Source organism: Hyperolius riggenbachi, chromosome 8, assembly GCF_040937935.1.
Source record: "Hyperolius riggenbachi isolate aHypRig1 chromosome 8, aHypRig1.pri, whole genome shotgun sequence".
NCBI classification, from domain to species: domain Eukaryota; kingdom Metazoa; phylum Chordata; class Amphibia; order Anura; family Hyperoliidae; genus Hyperolius; species Hyperolius riggenbachi.
The window spans coordinates 150,827,582-150,853,120 of record NC_090653.1 but is presented as its reverse complement, the minus strand read 5'-3'; the positions used below and the strand labels follow the sequence as shown (position 1 = coordinate 150,853,120).

Below are 25,539 nucleotides of genomic sequence, written 5' to 3'. Positions count from 1 at the left end.
AATTGCTTGGATGCATAAAGTGAAACATGATGAGGGCTGAAGTGGTTAAGACGTAACATCAATACTGCAGTGATAACAGAGATTCTGCTCAGTGTTTAACATTAATGTGTGCTTTTACTTTTTGTTCCTCTCCCTGTATGACATGGGCCATCATATTGACTGATTAATGTTAATCTGTGCGTTCTTCTGACCTTTGCAAAGCTTATTAGTGAACACAGTGTGGAGTATCTAGCAGGAAATATGACTTTATAAGAATTGCTAATGATTAAATTGCTTTACTGCAGCTTACTTTGTAACACTAAAGCCTGCACTGATTTGAAACACCCTGTCATTTGAGGATGTAAGTGTATGTCTTTGTTGGTTATTTACTAATATTGGGGAACCATGTTAATAAGTAGTTAAGACTCATATTAACGCAATGGCGTTCCAGATTTGAATTGCAGTCAGGCCACTATCTTCTTGGGGTTTTTATGTTCTCCCTGTGTTTGCTTGGGTTTCCTCTGGGCACTCCAGTTTCCTCCAACAAGCCAAGAACTGGTAGGTTATAGCTTCCCCCATATTGTCCCTAGATGAAACCTGGCCACATATGGTGAATGAAAATCTAAGAACAAGCTATTTGTTTCATGAGATAAGGAAGTTATCAGCTTGTCCGGTGAATGATTGTACCATCAGCTATAAAGATAGCATTGTGTGAATGTATGTTGTAGTGTGAAATCATGCACCACAAACAACACAAAATAGTTTGATAAGTGATGTACCAATTCTCCCTGGACTGCCAGTGTGCTTGTTCACTGTTGTCTTCGTGTGATGGGGCTGTCACAAAAGGACAACCATTGTATAACATTGTCTACAAAAGACAAACATTTTCAACATACTTAACCTCCCTAGCGTTCAATTTCCGCAGGATTTCTGTGCTAAAAGTGGTTGAATTAATTTTCATGAAGTTTTTGCTTGCAACTTACTAAAATCCATCAAGCAAAGGGTCTAGTATCAATTTTGAGTATAATAAAAGTTTCAAAACAAAATCATGTCAAAAAATTAAAAAATTTCAACTTTTTAATCACAAATAGAAAAATCCTCCTCAAATATGGATGAAGAAATAAATCTACAGATACAGAAATAAATACCATACAGTGTTTGCCTAAAACATCTTTCTTGTGTAGTACAACTAAGGGCCAGTTCACACGCACATTTGCACCTCATTTACCGCCGTTTATGCAAAAGCAGCATTTTGATCTTTATTTTTTCCACTGTCTGGAAGCAGCACAGTCTGGTCGTACTGGCGTCCATTAGCGCCGCACTCGTGTCCCTCTGTGGGATGAAAAATGACGATCACTGGGAATCGCTGCTGAAAGTCAACAAATGCTTTTCTGCACGCTTGCAGCAGAAACCAGCCCTAAGGCTGCTTACACACCAAGACGTTACAGGCGCACGTTAGTGTGCCTGTAACGCTCCCCCAACGCACAGCAATGTAACACAAGTGGGCTGTTCACACAGCCCACGTTGCGTTACATGTAACGCTGCACGTTCTCCGCAAAGTGCAGCATGCTACGGCGTTGGAGCGGCTATAGCCGCGTTAGACTGTTTGCACATGCGCAGTGGGGGGCGGAGAGGAGGCGGGGAGAGCCAGCTACAGTAGCCGCGCACATGGCTACTTAATATTCACTGCACTGGCGGGCGCTGATTGGCCGGCGGGACCACGTGATGCGGAGTGTCTCGCTCCGCATCACGTGGTCCCGCTGGCCAATCAGCGCCACTCTGGGAGACATTATAGGAATCGAGCCGCCTAACGCGGCTCACTCTACCGTCGGCTCTTGCAGCACCATACGTTGTGTTAGGTGCACGTTATGCGACCTTAACGTGGCACCTAACGCAACGTCTTGGTGTGCAAGAAGCCTAAAGGTCCATACACACGCTGGTCTGAACTCTGAGTGGTGCACCATAACTATTGCCATGGCTGGGGTGGTCATTATGGTCAGACCAGCGTGACTACATCAGGCGCACAACGATTGCATGAAGATCTGGTGTGTTAGATTTTTAGCAATGCCCGAGCACAGCACAATAGCATTGTTCTCTCACCGCCAGAAACTTCTCCATTATGAACGCTCATCGTTTCTCCCCCCTGCATAGCAAAAGACGCATTGTGTGCAAAGGCTGATGACACTTCTGTACAGTATCGTTAGTGCACTGTCACCTTTGGCTGATGATGGTTCTGTTGCGATGTGCAGGGGGGGGGCGAAGGGATGATAAGCGCATCTGACTTAGCAGCTTCCAGCGGGTGGGGAGGTACAAAGAAGAATGCCATTGGGTCATGCTTATTCATAACTAAAGGTCCGACATGCCAGATCTTTAGGGATCGTCATTGGATCACTGTACACACTCTGGTCTGCTGCATAATTCTTAGCCATTGTGGTCGTTATAGTCTGTCACGGCCAGGGCCGGATTTGTACTTTTTACCGCCCAAGGCCAACTATACCATCTGTATGGTTGTTATCTCTGTGTGCCCCAATGATAATTCTCCTTACTTTCCATCATTGGTGTCACAGACAATAACTATTTTAGTAATATACGTATAGATTATAAATTATGTTTTGAACTTTTATGTTATGTTTGCCATCTTGTTAATGATGGACTTATTGTGTCACCATGAGAGTTAGGCTGATGTATACCGGCAGGATAGAGCTTACAGGTCTTGCAGGGATGACACAAGTACAGGAAAGAGAGTTCAAAGGTTAAAGCTGTCCTTGTAGATAGGGATGGCTGCATAGAACAGCTTTACTGTCCCTCACTGAGCCGCCCCTAAATTTCTGGTGCCCTAGGCCACGGCCTATGTGGCCTTGCCAGAAATCCGGCCCTGGTCACGGCCGAGTTCAGACGAGTGTGACAATAAGTGTCATTCTTTTACAATATACAGTTTGGTATTGGAAAACAGAACTTGAATTTTTTTGTAATGCTGCCTGTAATATATGCCTACTGCCAGTAGGTGGTGCACAAACACCATTATAACTCTTTCCAGGTGAGTTTTCAGCGTAGACGAACCTAGCTCATCAATACCGCTTGTAGCAAGTTTGTTAACAATGAGTCAGCCTCGTCATTACCACCAGGGAGGTTAATACTTTTGACCACCCATTGTCAGACATTGCACACAAATGCCAACAGTCAGACAGGCTTTCATTTTGCACAAAGTTGTTGGCTTTTTATTTACTGTATATGTCACCTTAAATAGGAACTCCAGTGAAAATAATGTAATTAAAAAAGTGCTTCATTTTTACTATAATTATGTATAAATGATTTAATCAGTGTTTGCCCATTGTAAAATCTTTTAAATCCCTGATTTTCATTCTGACATTTATCACATGGTGACATTGTTACTGCTGGCAGGTGATGTAGCTGCTGCTTGCTTTTTTGGCAGTTGGAAACAGCTGCAAACAGCTATTTCCCACAATGCAGCAAGGTTCACAGACAGGAAACTGCCAGGATCATGGTCCTCAGAGTTTCTTGTCCGAGGGGTTTCACCACAATATCAGCCATACAGAGCCCCCTGATGATCCACTTGTGAAAAGGAATAGATTTCTCATGTAAAAGGGGATATCAGCTACTGATTGGGATGAAGTTCAATTCTTGGTCACGGTTTCTTTTTAAGGTTGGGATATTTGTTTGCAAGCTTTCTCTAAGGAACATGTGAAGTGTTCAGTGTACTCTGTAAAGTGCTATAGAAAAAAGTGTCTTCATTATCCAAATGCATAGTAATAGTACAGTAGAATCCCTATTATCAGGCACAGGCAGGGATTGCCGGGTATGTGTTCTTGCCAGTTGCTTCAGAAGGCAAGCCATAAAATAAAACTAACCTTCTCTGTTGCTCAGCTTTGCACAGCAGAAGTGACTTACTGAACTTCCAGGCGCCCTCTTCTGTATTTCCTGCAGCTCGCAGCTGCTTTCCTGGGACCTCCATGGACGGCTCCCAAAGCGTACATGTGACCTGATGCACGTCACGTGAGATGCCGGAAGCCATGGATGCATGCAGGAAAGCTGCTGAGGACAATCTCTACAATAGACAAAATTACCGCCACCATTCCACCTTCCCCTTCAAGCATGTCGTTTAGTTGACACTGCCGGATGCCTGGGTTCCATTTATTCGGGACTTTACTGTATAATGTAAAACAAATGAAGCCAAAGCAGTTAAATAAAATGATTGCAGTGGACAAATGCATATAAGCATTGGATAGCAAAGCTATTTCTACAGATGAGTGTAGCTCATTGGCCCCTATTCAATTTACGTTTTCTCCTAAGTTTTCTCCTACGTGATAATTTCACACCTTATCAATAAAATGCATTTTAAGCCACCAGCAAGCAAGAAAATATCCAGAATAATTTTGGCAGTACTTTTTCACCTTCTTTTTGGTACTTTTTCAATTGCTGAAATATTTTTTTGAACAGAAAATGAAAAAGTATCTCCTAGGAGGAAATGATCAGTTGTGAGCAAATGATCATATGTCTTTTGTACCATTTGAGTGGAAAGCGTATTTACCATATGGGTCCTATTAGGTTTTTGGTTTCTTGATTTGAGTAATGTGGTTGTTTAAACATTGAGGAAGATTTTTTGTTACTAATAAAGGATATGTTATTAGTCTTCTAAGGTGTCCTCCCCTGTTACTTTTATTTTCACTCGTACTGAGAATTCTACAGGAACAGAGGTGACATTGGGGAGAAGCGGACAATGGTATTTATTGGAAGATCATTCATTGCATATAACTTATGGAGGTGTTTATGGATCTATTTGCACTGCAGTTTTGTATAGTGTTGTGGTCAAGAATCAGGTGTCCCAAAATGTTAGGGATCCACCATACCAGTCACTGAATGACATAATAATGCTATTGTTTGGTACCTCCTCGCAAATACCTGTCACAAGGTCATTCCTGTTTGTTTTACTCTGCTGTACAACCATGGTTCATAAAATTGTCATGCAGAATAGTCATCCACGGTTATTCATCCACAATCCCTGCCTGTGCTGGATAATAGGGATTCTACTGTACTATTACTATGCATTTGGATAATGATGTCATCAGTGACTGAGTGTCTGTTTTTTTTTTTATTAAATTCACAATAGAATAGAAAATAATTATAAGAGAAAATAAATTGGGGAGAAGGGCCAAAACAGAACACTCATTCCCTTTTTTACACATGCAAATTCCTGTGCTCACCAAAGAATCCCAACTCTCTGTGCAAGTTCTTATCATCCGCAAAAGAATCCCAACTCTGTGTGCCATTTTCTATCCTCCGCCAAAGCATCCCAACTTCCTATCCTTCACCAATGAATCCCAACTCTTTGTGCAAGGTCCTATCCTCCGCCAAAGAATTCCAACTTTCTGTACCAGTTCCTATGCTCCGCCAAAGAATCCCAACTCTCTGTGCCAGTTCCTATTCTCTGCCAAAGAATCCCAAATCTATGTGCAAGTTCCTGTCCTCCACTAAAGAGTCCCAACTCTCTGTGCTAGTTCCTATTCTCCACCAAAGAATCCCAACTGTCTGCGCCAGTTCCTATACTTCACCAATTAATCCCAACTCTCTGTGCCAGTTCCTATTCTCCACCAAAGAATCCCAACTCTCTGCGCCAGTTCCTGTACTTCACCAAAGAATCCCAGCTCGCTGTCAAAGCTCCTATCCTCTGCCAAAGAATATTTACTCTCTGTGCCAGTTCCTATCCTCTGCCAAAGAATACCAACTCTCTTTACAAGTTCCCAGGGCCACATTTACACCTTTGGAGCTTGTAGGCACTGATGTTCTAGTACCCTAAACTCTGCCGCTTAACTCAGGCCACACCCCAATTCACGCCCATTTTTTTCTTGGTGGGCTGAGGCTGTAGGCCTGGTGGTGGTGGTAGGACTAAGCTTCTAGCTAGTGGCCTGGTGGTGGTAGGCTGAGGCTAGAGGCCTGGTGGCGACCTGAATCTCTGTAGGTTCAGACCGGTGTTGGGCCCTGGCTGGGACAAGGTCACCTACCACCGAAGGCAAGGATGACCTCAGTCTCACACCCCCACATAATGTTTGCATGTCTGCAATGGATAACCATGAGACATGGGTGTAAAATACAAAGTGGGCTGAAACTGAACATTGAGACCAATATGAGGGCCAACCTAAATGTCTAGGGGCCACCACCCTCAATTATAAAATTTCCCTGACATCTAATGGCCCCCTCTCCCCCTCCCCTACACAGTTCCCAGGTGTCTAGTGGCCCTCTCACCCCCCCCCCCCCATACAGTTTCCTTGTGTTTAGTGGTCCTGTATCCCCTATAGAATTCCCTTGTGTCTAGTGACCCCCTTCCCTCCCCTAAACAGTTCCCTGGTGTCTAGTGCTTTTCCACTCTTTCTCCCATTTAGTTTTCCTGGTGATCTACACCTTTACCCACAAGGTAGCTCCACTGATGTACAGTCAACAAACACAATGCAGATGTACAGTACACACACACACACACACACACACACACACACACACACACACACACACACACACACTGCAGATGCACAGTACACACACACGTACATTGCAGATGAACAGTCCACACACACATACACTGGAGATATACAGTCCACACACACTTACACTGCAAATGTACAGTCCACACATACACTGGAGATGTATAGTCCACACACACATACGCTGCAGATGTACAGTCCACACACACATACGCTGGAGATGTACAGTCCACACACACATACGCTGGAGATGTACAGTCCACAAACACACCGCAAATGTACAGTCCACACATACACTGGAGATGTGCAGTCCATACACACATACATTGCAGATGCACAGTCCACACACACACGCACTGGAGATGTACAGTCCACACACACATACGCTGCAGATGTACAGTCCGCATACACACACACTCTGTAGATGCACAGTCCAAACACACACACACATGCTGCAGATGTACAGTCCACACACACACACACACACACACACACACACACACACACACACACACACACACACACACACACACACACACACGCTGCAGATGTACAGTCCACACACACACAGACACACACATGCTGCAGATGTACAGTCCACACACACACATACGCTGCAGATGTACAGTCCACACACACGCTGCAGATGATATAGTCTGTACACAAACATTCTGCAGATGTACAGTCCACACACATGCTGCAGATGTACTGTACACACACACACACACACACACACACACACACAGCAGATGCACAGTCCACACACACAAACAGTGCAGATGTACAGTCTGCACACACACGCTGCAGATGTGCAGTCCACACACACCCACTGCAGATGTACATTGCACACACACACTGCAAATGTACAGTCCACACACATACATGCTTTAGATGCACAATACACACACACACACACACACACACACACACACTCTGCAGATGTACAGTCCACACACATACATGCTGCAGATGAACCTTCCCTATACAGTAACCGTGCCTCCGTGCCACTTTATGGGAGGAGAGGAGGCCAATCTCTCTGCCTTTCTATTCACCGCAAAGGCTGACTCCCTCCACCCTGATCTCAACTCTACTTTCCACGGGGTTACAGCAGTTAACCCTCCTGGCAGTCTATTAAAAACCGCCAGGGGGCAGCGCAGCAGTTTTTTAAAAATTTTATTTTTTTAAATCATGAAGCGAGCCTAGGGCTCACTACATGATAGCCGCTGTGCAGCGGCATCCCCCCACCCGCTTCGATTGCCTCTGGCGATCTGCGATCAGGAAATCCCGTTCAAAGAACGGGATTTCCTGGAGGGCATCCCCTGTCGCCATGGCGACGGGCGGGATGACGTCATCGACGTCGTGACGTCATTGGGAGTCCTGATCTACTCCTCAGCGCTGCCTGGCGCTGATAGGCCGTGCTGCGCAAGGGGTCTGAGGGGGGGGGGGGGGTGGCGGTGCAGCGGGTAGCGGTGAATCGGCGCGGAGCGGCGGTGATCGGTATGCACACGCAGCTAGCAAAGTGCTAGCTGCGTGTAGCAAAAAAAAAATTATGCAAATCGGCCCAGCAGGGCCTGAGAAATCCTCCTGTGTGGCTTACCCGAACTACGTTCGGGGTTACCGCCAGGAAGGTTAAATATTAATAAACATTATTTTGGCCCCTTACATGATTGAGTTTGACACCCTTGATCTAAAAGAATAGGGAGGAACAAGAGCTGGGGTAGGATACAATATGCATACCTAGAGGCAGTGTGTTTTTAGGTTATTTAGTAAGGAGTACAACTTGGCCAGAAGTTGGCGGGAGAATGGACTAAGAGCATAAGCTTGTTGGAAAAAGTGAGTTTTAATGGAGTGCTTAAAAATTTCAAATGCTTGGAGAGTGATGTAACGATCGGTGTAACACAGAGAGGGTCTGATTACCGGTGATCTGCAGTATCACCGAGAATACAGATATATACCCGATTATTGATGATCTGCAGTATCACCGATAATCAGATATATCTTCTAACCTCTGAACACCTGAGAGATGAGTGTTTGGTGCAACAGTAATACTTTGAGGAAAGCACCTGTGAGATAGGTGCTAGACAGTAAGAGATACTGCTCTGGATCAGATTCCTTCCACAGGTCTGATGCTCCCCAAGGGGCGGAGCCAGGCTGAGAGAGTGGGAAGGACAGAACGTGAGTGACACCAAAGGGCAGTGTCACTAACAGATCTGTGAACTATCTCTTAACAGGAGATAGTTCTCGAGGTCGGACAGGCCAGGTCGTAAACACACGGACAGATACAGTACAGAGACAGGAGACAGATGCAGATTCCTGGGACTAGCAGAGTTTGGCAACAAGGTATCAGAAAGACAAAGGTACAGAATCAGAGATCAGAATAATGGTCAGGAAAGCAGAAGGTCATAACAGATAATCAACAATGCCTAGACTTGAGTGTGAGCGCCAAGATTCTCACACTCCAGGGACTGGACTAGATAATAACAACAATACAGATGGTACAGAATTCCTAGACTAAGGTGTGAGTTCCTTGGCCATCAACACCTTGGAAACTGGTCTAGATAAGAACACAGATAATAACAGAATTCCTAGGCTAAGGTGTGAGCTCCGTGATCATCAACATCTACGAAACTGTCTAATAACACAGATTCTGACAAGGTCTGAGTGCTACCACGTAGTGATCGCAACGCTAGACACCAGATGAATGACCAGCACCCAGTATATATACACTAGCGCTCTCCAGCGCCTCTCATAAGTGCTGGACCAATGAAAGTTGTTGAATTTGTCAGCTGACCGGCTTGGTCAGCTGACCCCCTTCTGACTGCCATAAAGGCCCTGCCTCTCTGCGTGCGCACGCGTCCTCCTAAACCAATGTGGACTATCAGTCCCAGCCACACCAGTCATGTGTTGTAATGTGCGGAAATCGCTGCAGCGCTGTCCGTGCGTGCGGTGTTTTCTCCGCATTCCGCATTACTGAGAGGAGCAGGCCTATGCGTGCAACTTGCCGCATTGGACGCGGAATCCGCCGCCCTGTTGTTTGAGCATGCGCCGGTTTCTCCGCGCTCCGACTGCGCACCAGCTGCCATGTTGAACGCGGAGTCAGCCGCCTCACTCTGAGTATTAGCGGCGGCTTTTCCGCGTTTTCTCACAAGTGACAGATGTGTTTTGAGAAGGGATTCCAGAGGTATCTGGTCCTATTTCAATTAAATTTTGTCCATACTTTTTCACATGGGATGTTTTCATCTGAATATACCATTTCAGTTCTCTGCAGGAAAAAAAATGCTTAAATTAAGTCATCCCAAATTAAAGTAAGTTTGGCATTGCTCTTACCTACATTTTAGTACTCTTTCACTAGTTCTGTGATAAAATGGTATTTTGTAGATAAGAAGAAAACTGTCCTGAGAGAAAAATCAACAGAAATGTTAATTGGCTGGGTAGTGTAGGGTTAAGAGCTCTTCCTCTGACACAGGAGACCTGGGTTTGATTCTTGGCTCTTCCTGTTCAGTAAGCCAGTACCTATTCAGTAAGTAGTCTTCGGGCAAGACTCCCTAACACTGTTACTGCCTACTGAGCGCCATAGTGGCTGTAGCTCAAGCGCTTTGAGTTTGCCAGGAGAAAAATGTGATATAAATGTAAATTTGTCTTTCTTGTCTAATTGAATGAGGACCCTTTTGTTGTTTTGCTTTAGATCTTAAAGCAGAACCGTAAAGAACATATTGTAATGAAAAACCTTATTCAACCTTAGAGAAAAGTGCAGTAACTGGTACTAGCCAATTAAGATGAATATTTTAACAACCTGCTTCCAGTAAGCCAAAATATTTATTTCGGTACTCTTTATACATTTTCATTACAGTTTGCATGATTTATGTAGTAAGGTGTGTGTGTATATTTTGCAGTAATGTATGATATAATCAAGCTGGAGATACAGATTAGATCTTTATTACTACAGTGGAAAAATGAACAATAACTTACAAGACATTATTAAGAAGCACATCTACAAATGAGGCTTTAGTGTGAATTGAATATGGGAGTAGATTTTAATATACTGCATTATTGTTTTTGGAAACCAGACAGCAGCCATCAGGGGGTCTCCTTCGCCAGCTTACTGTGCTTCTAATCCTCAGTGTGAATTAAGCAAGTCATGTTAATGGAATGATACAATTCCTGGTGTTCATGATGTGTCTTCATTATGCCATTGACAAGGTATAATTTAAAATCTCTGAAATGATCCTAAGTACTTCATCTCCTTACTTCATTTGTGCTGCTGAGTATCTGCCGTAAAAAACTGTAGAACATGATGTGGTACAAAGTCGTTCGAATGTATATTTCTGCTTTTCCACAAAGAACCCTGTATCATTTATTACCAGTACAGATTCCAAAACACTTTACATGAACCAGTTCACCACTGAGGGGTTTTTCCCCTAAGGGAGCAGAGCAGTTTTCACATTTCAGTGCTCCTCCCTTTCATTCGGCAATACCTTTATCACCTTGATGTATGTAATTTTTCAACGAACTATGTAACTTAACACATGGAAATTATCTATGGTTTTTTTTGCCACCAATTCGGTTTTGTGGTACAATTTGCTAAGAATTTTTGTAATTGTACTATTTGGCCACTTTATTCCTAGTGTGTACCGTGTACTGCATACACGTGAAATAGGAAGTAATGTGTGTATGCTTTACCTTCACTTTTGTCAATGATCATCGGCGACGCGGTGAGGTACGTATACCTATGTACCTGGAACGGGAACAGTCCTCCGGCAGGGCATAGATATTCTGTTGTGTTTTCAATAAGTGGTTACAATATTAGTGTGCTTATCCTTACATGTGAATACAATAACCTAAAATTATGCCTTCACCAATAATGAATTTTACTTGGTGGCTTTTGACATGGGAGACCAGGGTTCGAATCCTGGCTAGGATCAGTTCCTATTCAGTAAGGAGTTCAAGGCAAGACTCCCTAACACTGCAGGGTGGCCTATTGAGCGTGTCCTAGTGGCTGCAGCTATTGAGTGCTTTGAGTCTGATAGGAGAAAAGTGCTATACAAATGTTTGGATTATTATTACTTGTGTTACTGATTTTCATTTGTCCTAAAACACAAGCTTGTCAGTTGTGATCTCATGCATGCCCAGTTCCATGGGCTTTTTCACGGCAGCAGGTGCTTTCACTTAACTTGTTCCCAGTTGGTGCTGGTAATGAAGCTGGAATGGAGAAACAGGGAAGTCTGATTTGGGATCTTCAGCTGTAGGTCATAAAATGGGGTACACTTAATAGCAAATCAGATACCCTTTCACTTTCTAGAGGCTGAAAATGTGTGATAGTAATGTCACTTGCATTTCCACATTGATTGGAGGGTGTCTACTTGTGCTAGTTTGCTGGGAAACTTTTTAGTTCCGCTTTAGTGTTTTGACTTCACCATTTACAAAGGAAGAAAGGCACATCGGTAATACACCACCGCATGCCAGGTCATGTCATTCCAGAAATACCATCAAACGGATCCCAGTGAGGCAATTTACTAATCTTAAATGAAATTGTGCTGATAGCAATGATTTCCTTCCAGAAGCCAAGGATTTAGAAACCAGGAGTTTTTCTTGAGGTTATCTCCGGTGGATGGTTAAAAGAGCTTTTAAAATTGCTTCCCAGCAAGATAGATTCTTATCACAAAGGGAAATCCTTTTTTTTGTGCTATTTGCAATAACATTCAGACTGATTCTTTTATTTTTTGTACAGGATTTAGCTCGGGGCTTAGCAAAATGCACAACATGGTTATTAAACATATTCCTACAGTCTTTAGTGATTTGATTTACAAAGTATTTTATAACTAAGTCAAAGCAGCAAGTAAAAATGTGCCTATTCATATAAATCATCTCTGTAACTTTTTGGAGCTAAACTTTGACATAGTCCTACAAGTATGTTCTCTACTGGAAATCATATATGTGGATGTAAAGCATTTATTGTGTAGCTATTTAGGTTTAAAGAAAACCTGAAGTGAAAATACACTTATGAGATGATAAATTGTAAGTGTTTTTTTTTTAAATTAAATAGAACAAAGAACTGAGTCTCATTTTGTCATTCACAGTTTAAAGGACTTTCGAGGCGAGCATGGTAAAAAAAAAAAAAAAAGTTAAATATCTGTCTTGATGCTTCATCCTCAGGGGATGCCACCCGCGCCCTCCGTTTAATTCCACCATGGTTTTTTTTTTTGTCGCTTTTTTCCAGCCCCCGGTCGGGTCCCGACCCCGTCTTCTCCAGCTGCGTCCTAGCTCCCGGTGGTCTCCTTGGTGAGAGCGAAGACGCGGCTGGAGGAGGACTTAGAGCTGCGAAGCCGCACTCGCGGCTATGCAAACTGTGCAGGCGTGGCACTATTGGCGCTCATGTTTATTGGGGAAAAAACAGATAACCCCAGAGATGGGATCGGGACCTGACCGGGGGCTGTAAAAAACAGAAACACAACGGAATCAAACGGTTCAGATGGCGTCCCCTGTGGATGCATCAAGACACGTATTTAACTTGTTTTACCATTCTTGTCTGGTAAGTCCTGTAAGGACTTAATTTTAAGACTGAATTCTAAACAGCAGCCATGACAACTCTGCCTTGCTGAGCTGAAAAGCAAACAGAAGTTTTGGCCCTTAGAATTTACCAGCACTAAAACCTTATCAAAAGCATTCTCTCACTCAGACAAAGCTCTTTTGGCTTCTATTATTTATTTTTAAGGACATGGGTAGAATTCCACAAGCTGTCGGACAAGCTTATTTGTCACTTGTCACTTCAGATGTGCTTTGAGGCCACTTATGTTAAAAGAAACCTTCAGTGAGGAATATGGAAGCCACCATCCTTGCTCCTATTACTGACTTCAGCAACTTATGTGTTGTACATCTACAATAAGCATTGCAATCAGTGGAGTCAGACTTGGCTTGAAGCACATGATCTCTATATTACAAGGTCTTGCTTTTAGGCACTCCAAACTTACTGTCCACAGTATAAAGACTCTGTTTTGTATTTGATCTGAGGAAGCAGACTGTGCTACGCGAAACATGTTATCGTTTATAGTGTCTGATAAATAAAAAATCTTTGTTTGAAATTGGCATTGACCTTTTTTTTAGAGGTAAGCCATTTTTATAATTTTTTTATTATTATTTTTAGTCATATAATATAGAAATACCTGTGATCTACTACCACCTATTTTTGGGGCGCCTTCTCCCTCCCAGATGATCTGTATATTGGGTCAGAATAAGCGAGTCAGAGGGCTTCATTTACACAATCAAAGTATTGGATCCCTTGGCATTGTATAAATAAAATTATTAAGGAAAACAGCAGAATGTCCCCACGTCTTGGTCAGTACAAACCCTTGTGGCTTTTAACTCTGGGCCTTCCAACAGTAGATTTACTGTTGGAAAATTTGGTTGACATAGGTTATAATAATAGTATTATTATTAGCATTAAAGAACAATTATCATAAAAAAAGAAAGAAAACAAATATTCTGTACTCAAGTCTGCTATAGCTCTAACTGTCACCTTCTATGGGTATAGTGTTTTGTGACATTTCATGCATTTATATAAATTTTGCGCGCATTTGTTGCTTAGCAAAAAATTGGGCTTGATTCATGAAGACAAATAGCATGCCTTATCAGAGTTAACGTGCCTTATCAGAGTCAACACATCTTATCAGAGTTAACATGCCTTATCAGAGTAGCATAGTGAGCGCTACAAACTTATGCCTGCTAATTGGCAATGGCGAGAGCTCCACTCGTCCTGCCCTGACCCCCTGCGGGTCCAATCACTTTAAAGCACCCTTCCTCCATTAGTATGGATGGGTGTCATATACAGTAACTGCCAAGAAATTTATTATATCAGCTCTCTATAGTGAACAAATGCTGATTTAGATGGGTAAAAAGAATGATTTGGGCTGACAACAGTGATATACGGGGATCCCTGCATACAGAAGAAAAAGCCGAGCATGGTACTGCATTCCTAGGATTTACTTATGTTTAACTTTTGTTAATTAGCCAAAGTAAATCTGGAGAACACAGTAGATAAGAGCACACCATGTGTCTGCTATTTTTTCATCAGTGGGACAGAGCATATCTCTTCCTTGTCAGCCCAGGTGGTTTATTACCTCCTCTAGTGTGAGGGCCACTGGTGAGATGAAAGAAGCTTGTACACACTGATTTTAGGGCTCTTTTCCAGTATGAAACGCAATCGCAATAGTGTTTCAAACTAATTTCAACTAATGCAATTGAGCTATTATACTTAGTTCAGGAGCTCACTCGCATCCAAAATGCATCAGGACAACGATTGTGCTTGGGAAAAATTGCAACGCAATCGGATTGCAGTAATCGAAATGACCACTGGCGTTTCCCTTAGTTTTACTGTACCATTCCTTTTTGCGATCCGTTAGCAGTCGAAATCAGATCACAAAACACAGGGTAGTGGAAACCCTGGATCAGCACAATCTAAGAAGCAGGAATTACATCTACGGTACCTTTCTGACCCCACATGGTACGATCTGTTCCTTCTGAAGCCGTTCGTAGCTTCTGTGCACTGCAAGATGGTCTGGATTTTTGTTACACTCCACAGATTTAGAAAAACATGCTAACGTTTGAATAATGGAGCCACAGCCAAACCTGTAACAGTAATTATTAAAAAATCAATGTATTGATAGTTAAGGTGCTTGAGGTATGGATCGTGGTAGAAAAGTGATTGACAATGACTGCAGGTTTCTTTGTCACCACTTTCAGATAGAGTAAGATCAGGGTGATAGTCAGGAAATATTGACCGATGTTGGTACAGGACTGGATGTTTTTGCATCTTTTTGTAGCATACCCATTATTTGCCTATAAGAGGGGAAACCAACAAAGTACTAGTGGGTAGAGTTGATAAGGCATCCAGTTCAGGGACCAGGGACCTTCTCCTGTCTTAGCTGCAAAGTTTGCGGGACAATTATCAGGGGTAAGAGTATTTACCCAAACAAAGGGCCAACATTAAAGTCAAGGGAATATTCTTTTATGACTTTTTTGTTGCTTATGGCTTCAAATGCCTATGCGTAAAATGTGTGGGAAAAACTCATAGCAAAGTGAGACCTTAGATCCAGAATAAGAGAAGCATAAGTTACAATAGAACCTCGTTATATTAGTAAACTCTGATATAGCGATCTTCTGGCTATAGTAAACTCAGTCCTCAGGTCCTTGTGCGAATATACAGAGTTTAACCAATCCTGATATAGTAAACTTCTGATGTAGTAAACTACTTGGCCAGGTCCCTTGAAGTGTACTATATACTGTGTTATGTTAATGGTTATTAAATATTAGTGTTGAGACGTTTTGCACAAAACACAAAGCCCCACAATTGAGGTGGTGTGTTATTGACATCGTCCCTAGTTTCAGAAAGGGAGGTGACAGGAATAAGCTTTCACCACAGAAAGAATCCATGTGAATCAGCAGGCTTAATGTTATTAGCTCCAGGAATTAAAATATAAATTACATTTTTTCCTTGATACATTTTAATTTGGCTTATTGTCTTTACAGGATTGAAAATGGACGTGGGAAGGGGGTGGCAGGAGGAAGTCGCAGCTCACAGGTACAGGTTGTTCTGTATTCATGGCTAGTTCCACAGAATATATATACAAATACCTGTGGCAAGCCTACAAACTGCAGAAGTGACCATATGCAGATTAATGTTTGCTAAAACTGAGCCTCCACATCTCATTTATTGCAGGCATTTTTTAATCTGGCTTGAATGCAAGTTTCAGACCTATTTGGCACTTGCATTTTAGGATTTGCTGACAATCCACCTCTTTTTGAAGCTATTATTTTAACTGTCACATTGGCTTGCCTGTCGTCATCTAAGTTGTGTCACTCAGTTTCTCCAGTTTCACTGAAAGAAAATTATATTAAAGCTTCCTTATTTCTTCCCATGATGGCATCTTTTAGACCCCCAGCAAGCAAGAAAATACTTGAAAATACTTTTGAAGATGGTGTTCTAAGTATATGCATGGAACACATAGGGCCCGATCCAATTCACTTTTCTCCAAGTTTTCTCCTATGTGGTGTTTTCAATAAAATTCCTTTTAAACCCCCAGCAAACAGAAAAATACTCAAAATTATTTTGATAGTACTTTTTAACCTTCTTTGTGGTACGGTTTCAATACTAAAGTCCAGAAAAGATGTTTTAAAGAGAAGATTAAAAATTATCTCCCAGGAGAAAACACAGGAGAAAAAGCTAAGTGAGTATGGGCCCATGTCCTCACCTTTGAGGTCAAATGCAAAGTCTTCATTCTATGGACGTTATAAAGACTCTTCTGTAATGTCTCAAGTTTAACCAGGATTGCAGAGAAAGTTGGATTCTTTTTATTGTCCAGTTGGGGATATACAGGGGTTGGACAAAATAATGGAAACACTTTGGCATCATAATCTTTGAACATGAATCAAAACTTGACATATGTTAAATTTTGTTTGTTTATTATTTTTGTTATTTGATATGTTTAATTAAAATAATTGTTTTTTACAGGTATTTAAACCAACGTTGGTTATAATTTATAAAAATTGCAGATCTCTCAGACTTTCAAAGAAGCCAAATTGTTGGTGCTCGTATGGCAGGCGCTACAATAACAGAAACTGCTTGGCATTTCAGGAGGTACTGTCTCAAAAGCAGAGCCGTGCAGAGGGTCCTTAAGTGGGGGGTGCTCAAATTTAAAAAAGGGGCCTCACCCCCCCCCCCCCCCCCCCAATGCACATAGTACCAACAAGTGGTGGCGGACCTTACTCCCTTAACTCCCTTGGCCTGTAGTGACATGTGACCTCCACACATCCCCCGGCTCTACAATTGTCCCAAACCATCTCCCTGATCCCCTCTGCTTGACACAATGAGAAGAACAGAACACCAAGAGCCCAATATAGAGTAATTCAAAATGTAATACTCACAAACCAGGGTTACCATTAGGCAACCACTGTCAAGGCAGGTGGGGAGATTGTCCTGACCCCACTCAGAATTAAGAAGTCACTCTCTGTAGTAGAAGAAGAAAGTGGGTACAACCCTCCACCCAGAGTGGACTCAATGTAGCAATAAGATAACAGAGGCACCAAAAGGATAAAAGGGACTAAATTAGCTTAAAAAACAATTTGGTAATAAAGGGGGCAGTGGTGGACTTACCCCTCCAAGCAGAACACACGAGTGTAGATTTTCAGTCAAAAAACGTTTATTGGGTACTCCAAAGTAAAGTGCAATGCGTTTCGCAGGTTAAACCTGATTCCTCAGGCAACACAGATAGGGGTAAAAAAAAAAAAAGCATCTGCTAGTAACATCAAAGCTGAGCGCCTCAGAGGAGCTCAGCTTTGATGTTACTAGCAGATGTTTTTTTACTCCTATCTGTATTGCCTGAGGAACCAGGTTTAACCTGAGAAACGCATTGCACTTTATTTTGGAGTACCCAATACACGTTTTTCCACTGAAAACCTACAGTCGTGTGTTCTGCTTGGAGGGGGTAAGTCCACCACTGCCCCCTTTATTACCAAATTGGTTTTTAAGCTCGTTTAGTCCCTTTTATCTTTTTGGCGCCTTTGTTATCTTATTGCCTCTGCTTGACACACACATTCAGTCACAAAAGTGATGGCTGCAATCAATGATGTGGAGTCAGTCGGACCGGATACCGGTGGCCGCATGTCCCCCCCCCCCCCTCTCTTCGTTTCTGTCTCCTTGGCAGCCACGTCTCCGCTGTCATGACATCAAGATGGCAACAACATTACATGACACGCATGGTTGCCATGGAGATACCAAGCGACCAGTGAGTATAATTTATTTACTGCAACTCTGCTGCAACCCTCCAGTCCACTCCACACCAAAATGGGGCCCAGGGCTAGATAACACCTTTTGCCCTTCCCTGATGGTCACCTGGCTTATTTAGTTAGATTTGGTGGAGGGTAGCATCCAATAGGCCCCTAGACTCTCTCCAGGCCCCAGGCAGCTGCCTAGGTTTGCCTTGTGGATGATCCAGCTCTGTATGCCAAACAGCACATGCTGCCACTATGCACCTCAAATAAAAACAGCACAACACTACAAGTTCTGAAGTCATGTCCCCACAGAACAATTTCAGGTGTCATGTCCTCTAATAGCAGGATCAGATTATCAAACAAGACAGTCTCATTTCAGAATACTTTTCCACAAACATTTTGGGATATGTAAATAAGTTACCGCCTGTTAGAATAGGACTGGAGTGGGTATATCATAACATTGAAGGGCTGACATAGTGAGATGGTACAATAGTTTAACAATTCATAACCCATTCTGTTGATAAGCACAGTGTGTTGGTAATGTGAGTGAGACCAGATAAGAGAAGTAGAATGGAGGGAGGAAGGAAGGTAAAGGGTCAGAATTGATGACATGGATGTGCAGATAGATATTACAGGAATAGAAGCATAGTGGATAACACGATTGTATTAAAGTGCTGAGTCCTAGGTTTGAACATTGGCCATGGCAAAATCTGCATGAAGTCTCAATCTTCCCCTGGATTTCATTCAGGCACATCATATTCTCCTACAACCCAAAACATACTAATTAGTGGTTTCCCCCAAAACATTCCTATAGCAAAAATAAGATTAGACTGTGAGCTCCTCTGAGGATAGTTTGTGACATGACTACTCACTCAGTAAAGTGCTGCAGAAAATGTCAGTGCCAGAGCTGGGACAAGGTCTTCCAGCAGCCAATGCTGAGACACCAAAGTGTGCCCCTCCATCCCTCCCACTCCAGCTATGTTCCCTATAGTGTTGCAGAAGATGTCAGTGCTATATAAATACATAATAATAATATGGTAGGACATTACACTATGACTATGGTAGGATTAGATTGTGATCTCCTCTGAGGACAGTCAGTGACATGACTATGTACTCTGTAATATGCTGCAGAAGATGTCAGTGCTATATAAATACATAATAATAATATGGTAGGACATTAGACTATGACTATGGTAGGATTAGATTGTGAGCTCCTCTGAGGAGAGTCAGTGACATGACTATGTGATCTGTAAAGTGTTGCAGAAGATGTCAGTGCTATATAAAACATAATAATAATAATAATATGGTAGGACATTACACTATGACTATGGTAGGATTAGAGTGTGAGCTCCTCTAAGGACAGTCAGTGACTTGACTATGTACTCTGTTAAGTGCTGCAGAAGATGTCAGTGCTATATAAATACATAATAATAATATGGTAAGACATTAGACTATGACTATGGTAGGATTAGATTGTGAGCTCCTCTGAGGACAGTCAGTGACAGGACTACGTACTCTGTAATGTGCTGCAGAAGATGTCAGTGCTATATAAATACATAATAATAATAATATGGTAGGACATTAGACTATGACTATGGCAGGATTAGATTGTGAGCTCCTCTGAGGACAATCAGTGACATGACTATGTAGCACGACGTGGCGAAAAATGGGTGTGAAGGTGATGTGGGTGTATTTATCTGTAATGTAACAATGTGTGTGGACTGGTTGCTACTGGGTGGGGTGGAAGGGTGACACTGGGCACTACTGTGTGCTGCTTAGTGGGAGGGTGACACTGGGTGCTGCTGGCTTGGAGGATGACACTGGGCACTGCTGGGTGGGAGGATGACACTGGGCGCTACTGTGCGCTGCTGGGTGGGAGGGTGACACTGGGCGCTACTGTGCGCTGCTGGGCGGGAGGGTGACACTGGGCGCTACTGTGTGGGTGGGTGACTCTAGGCGCTACTGTGCGCTGCTGGGTGGGAGGGTGACACTGGGCGCTACTGTGCGCTGCTGGGCGGGAGGGTGACACTGGGCGCTACTGTGTGGGAGGGTGACTCTAGGTGCTACTGTGCGTTGCTGGGTGGGAGGATGACACTGGGCGCTACTGTGTGGCAGGGTGACTCTAGGCGCTACTGGGTGGGAGGATGACATTGGGCGCTACTGTGCGCTGCTGGGTGGGAGAGTGACACTGGCGCTACTGTGTGGGAGGGTAACTCTAGGCGCTACTGTGCGCTGCTGGGTGGGAGGATGACACTGGGCGCTACTGGGTGGGAGGGTGACACTGGCGCTACTGTGTGGGAGGGTGACTCTAGGCGCTACTGTGCGCTGCTGGGTGGGAGGATGACACTGGGCGCTACTGTGTGGGAGGGTGACACTGGGCGCTACTCTGTGCTGCTGGGTGGGAGGGTGACACTGGGCGCTACTGTGCGCTGCTGGGTGGGAGGATGACACTGGGCACTACTGTGTGCTGCTGGGTGGGAGGGTGACACTGGCGCTACTGTGTGGGTGACTCTAGGCGCTACTGTGCGCCGCTAGGTGGGAGGGTGACACTGGCGCTACTGTGTGAGAGGATGACTCTAGAGTCTAGGCGCTACTTTGCGCTGCTGGTAGTGAGGGTGACACTGGCTCTTAGCCCCCTCCCCCAATCCGTAATCTTCTGCTACTTGGGCTACTGGGTGCTGTGCTCTCCCCATCCCCTGTGACTTGGCTGCTGTCTTCAGAGATGTCTCGCACATAGACAACAGCAGCGTGCTGTTGCTGAAGAGGGGCTAGTCTGTAGATTGATCATATTATAAAATCAACGTCGGCTATCTATCTCAGTGGGGTTGATTATGACATCTTTCTTATGGTCAAAGCTTGCTATGGTGGTGCAGTCTGGTGTTGTACGCAAAACCTTCATTTTACTGCGAGGCGTCTTTCATATTTATTACTGAGAAACAAGCATAACTGATCTAATTTATGGATCGCCTGTATAGAAGTCTGCATTGTGCACTAATGAGTTCCACAAAGGAGATCAGTCATGCTTGTTTTTCAGTAAATTACCATATATAAAGAAAATACAGTACATGCACCTCACAATAAAACAAAAGTTTTGTGTGCAACTCCAGACTGCATTACACTAATCTGCACAGCATCAGCATTCATTTTGGTCAAAACTCCATCTATTACTCGAGCCAGCAGTTTGTGTGTGACATGCAGCCCTGCCTTGCCTGTCAGGGCCCTGCACATTATTATTATTATTATTATTATTTATTGTATTTATAAAGCGCCAACATATTACGCAGCGCTGCACAATAGATAAATGGGTTAACATACAGGTAGAACATACGGAAACTCACAACAAAACAAGATCATGCAAATGATTTGATAACAATACAGTGTCATAGGTCAAGATAGAGACTGTTCGAGTCTACAAGAAGGGTGGTTGTGAGTAAGATTGCATAATCAAGATGGATACATTAGGGAGGAGGGCCCTGCCAGAGGCTTACAATCTAAAGGGTGGGGTGGAGACAATAGGTGCGTCTTTTGAGAGGGGGTCTAACAGAACATATTATGATACTGGTGTAGGGGGGTATGCGAGCGTGAAGAGGTGAGTCTTGAGAGCTTGTTTGAAGGTATTAAAGGTGGGGGCGAGTCTGACGGCTGGTGGGAGAGAGTTCCAGAGAGTAGGGGCAGCCCTGGTGAAGTCCTGCAATCGTGCGTGTGACTGAGTTATGCGTGGTGCGACTAGGCGCAGGTCATTGGAGGATCGGAGGGGGCAGGCTGGTATGTGCCTGTGGACCAGATCAGAGATGTAGGTCGGGCAGGTCTTGTGCACTGATTTGTAGGCCAAGCACAGGATTTTGAAATTGATCCTAAAGCTGATGGGGAGCCAGTGTAGTGCTTTACAGAGCAGAGTTGTAGAGGCACTGCGGTGAGAAGAATGTATCAGTCTGGCTGCCGCATTCATTACCAATTTAAGTGGGTCAGTACGGTTAGAGGGGAGGCCAGATAAAAGAGAATTGCAGTAGTCTAGGCGGGAGATGACAAGGGCATGGATAAGGAGTTTAGTGGTGTCAAGTGACAGGTAGGAGCGGATCTTGGAGATGTTGCGGAGGTGGAAGTTGCAGGATCTGACAATACCTTGGATGTGGGCTGTAAAGGAAAGTTCAGAGTCCAGAGTAACGCCTAGACAGCGGGCTTGGGAGGTAGGGTGGATAGTAGTATTTTCAATAGTGACGTGCAGATCTGGGAGGGGTGCAGCTGTGCGGGGTGGGAATATTAGAAGCTCAGTCTTGTCCAAAATAAGCTTCAGGTACCTGGCAGCCATCCAGGAGGAAATGGATGTGAGGCAGGCAGAGACTTTGTCCATGGTAGAGGAGGAGAGATCTGGGGTGTGGAGATATATCTGGGTGTCGTCGGCATACAGGTGATAATTGAAACCCATGGAGGAGATGATTTTACCAATTGAGGCAGTATAGAGTGAGAACAGGAGTGGTCCTAGGACGGAACCTTGAGGAACACCAACTGAGAGGGGTGTAGGAGCGGATGAGGAGCCATTGAAAAATGTTGTGAAGGAGCGGTTGGAGAGGTAGGAGGAGATCCAGGCTAAGGCTAGGTCCTGAATGCCCATTAGCTGGAGCCCATAAATAGAAGAATTATGTGTCATCTGCTCCTGGCTGCAGAGGAGGTATATGAACCCCAGAGCAGATGACACAGTCTCACTGAGAAGCACATTGATACTTGGCTGGCTGTGGAGAAGAGGGGCTTTCCTGAACAAATGTATGCAGCTCTCTCTCCTGTTGCTGGCTGCTACTGCGTCTGCCTGTGCCTGGTCTGACTCTGCACTCTAGTCTGCACGGGAGACTGGGGGCGGGCTCAGTCAGCCGGCTGCCTCTCTCTTATTGGCTGGGGGAGACATCAGCATAAAAAAGGAATGCTACTGATTGGAGGTCGGGAGGGAAGTGGGGAAAAGAGAAGAAGCCTAATACTTCTCACTGCATGGCCCCTATTGCAGCCAGCTATTGATAATTTATTTTGATAAATGCCTGTCCCAAACGGACAGGCACTACAGACAGGACACATGTAATGTAATTTGGACGGACTTGCAATCCAAAGATGGACAGTGGTAACCCTGATGAGAAGGGGCCTCAGGGGCTATAGTTCTCCCCAGGGGGGGTGCTTGAGCACCCTAAGCACCCCTCTCTGCACGTGCCTGCTCAAAAGTAATGACTGCCTTTGAAAGAGAAGGAAAAACGTCCTCCGCAAAGCACAGTTATGGCCGAAAGTCAAAGTTGTCTGAAAGAGACCGTCGGTCTCTAAATCAAATTGTTAGAGAAGCTCGCAAGACCACGGCTCCTAAAAGCACTGCAGAGCTGAATGAACACCTACAGAACCCAGTTTCCACAAAAAAACGTTCGTCATGAGCTACACAAATCTGGATTCCATGGAAGAACTGCAATTAGAAAACCTCTGCTCTCAAAGACATTTTTTTCAAAGTGTTTAGAGTGGTGTAAAAACCACCAGAATTGGTCCCTCAAGCAGTGGAAAAATTTGATTTTCTCTGACGAATCATTGTTTACCTTATTTCCGACCTCTGGCCAAGTGTATGTTTGGAGACAGCCGAAAGAAGCATTTCATCCAGACTGCCTTCTCCCAACTGTAAAACATGGCGGGGATTCTGTGATGATCTGGGCTGCTATTTCTTGGAAATCCGCCGGGCCAATGATTTCCCTTCATGGAAGAATTAACAGCCAAGACTATTTAGGAATTTTGGGCGACTAAGTTCATCCTATGGTTCAAGAACTGTGTCCGGAGGGGAATGTAATCTTTCAAGATAATAATGCCCCAATCCATACAGCTAGAATTGTTAACCAGTTCGGCCTATCTGGACGAGCTTCCTCGTCCAGATAGGCACTGCTGCTGCCGCCGCCTCATGTGCGCGAATGGGCGCGCTCCCGCTGCCCGCCGCTAGCCCCCCGATCAGTGAATGGGAATATAATTCCCATTCACCGATCTATCTTCCCCGCAGAAATACCAACGCTTTCTCTCCAGAGAGCGCGGTATTTCTGCCCCCAGGAAACATTTCCCCTGCTTTTAAGTTCCTAGTTGCGAAATCGTTCGCATCTAGGACTTTTTACACTGTGGCCATCTTGTGGCCGAATAGTAAACTGCACCACAATTCATTTTTAATTTAAAAAAATATATATTTTACATTTAAAATTAACAGTTTCCCTCCCACACCAAAAATTACCCACATACACTTTTTTTTATTAAAAATAAAAATAAAAAATACAATTAAAAAAAAACAAAAACAACATAAATAGTTACCCAAGGGTCTGAACTTTTTAAATATGCATGTCAAGAGAATATGTTATTATATTATTTAAAATTATAAGCTTATAAATAGTGATGGACGCAAATTGAAAAAATGCACCTTTATTTCTAAATGAAATATCGGCACCATAAATTGTGATAGGGACATCGTTTAAATGGTGTAATAAGCGGGACAGATGGGCAAATAAAATACATGAGTTTTAATTACGCTAGCGTATATTAATTTCAAACTATAATGGCCAAAAACTGAGAAATAATGAATTTTTTTCATTTCTTTCTTAATTTTTCTATTAAAATAGATTTAGAAAAAAATTATTCTTAGCAAAATGTAGCACCCAAAGAAAGCCTAATTAGTGGCGTAAAAAACAAGATATAGATCAATTCATTGTGATAAGTAGCAATAAAGTTATAGGCGAATGAATGGGAGGTGAACGTTGCTCGGATGCATGAGATTTTCGGACTGCGGTGCTGAACCGGTTAAAGAATGGCATGAGGAACATTCTAATGAAGTTAAGCATCTCATCTGACCACCACAATCCCCAGACCTCAAGCCTTGTTGAGCATTTATGGTCGTTATTAGAGATTCAAGTAAGAAGTCGATTTCCGCCGCCATCGTCTCTAAAAGAACTGAAGGGTGTTTTAACTGAAAAATGGGCTAAAATTCCTTTGGAAACAATTCACAATTAGTATGAATCAATACCTCGGAGAATTGAGGCTGTAATTGCTGCAAAAGGTGGACCTACAACATATTAAAATATATTTTGTTAATTTTCAAGGTGTTTCCATTATTTTGTCCAACCCCTGTAGAAGTTTAGGTATCTGGATCTCCTTGATGTTTTATTTTTTTTTTTTTTTTTTTTTAATTCATGAAAGATGTAAGACTTTTACACACTGCATTGCTCTACTCCTGGAATGAGCAGGCCTCAGTTTTTTTTTAGACCTGATTTTTTCTTTTTTGCTGAGCTGCACACAGTTTCACAAACCAGGG

At 43.4% G+C, this 25,539-nt stretch overlaps 1 protein-coding gene across 9 annotated transcripts in view; it reads left to right on the top strand.

Annotated features, from left to right (window-relative positions):
* Window positions 1-25,539, top strand: part of C8H8orf48 (chromosome 8 C8orf48 homolog) — a 77,229-nt gene that overhangs the window by 14,857 nt on the left and 36,833 nt on the right. For 8 of the 9 annotated variants that reach the window (XM_068249637.1, XM_068249633.1, XM_068249630.1 and 5 more), the window contains one exon: window positions 15,996-16,047. In XM_068249637.1, coding sequence (XP_068105738.1) covers window positions 15,996-16,047 — 52 coding nt within the window. Of the gene's footprint in view, window positions 1-3,498; window positions 3,644-15,995; window positions 16,048-25,539 lie in introns of those variants that run through there. The other variant, XM_068249639.1, reaches the window with a different exon arrangement.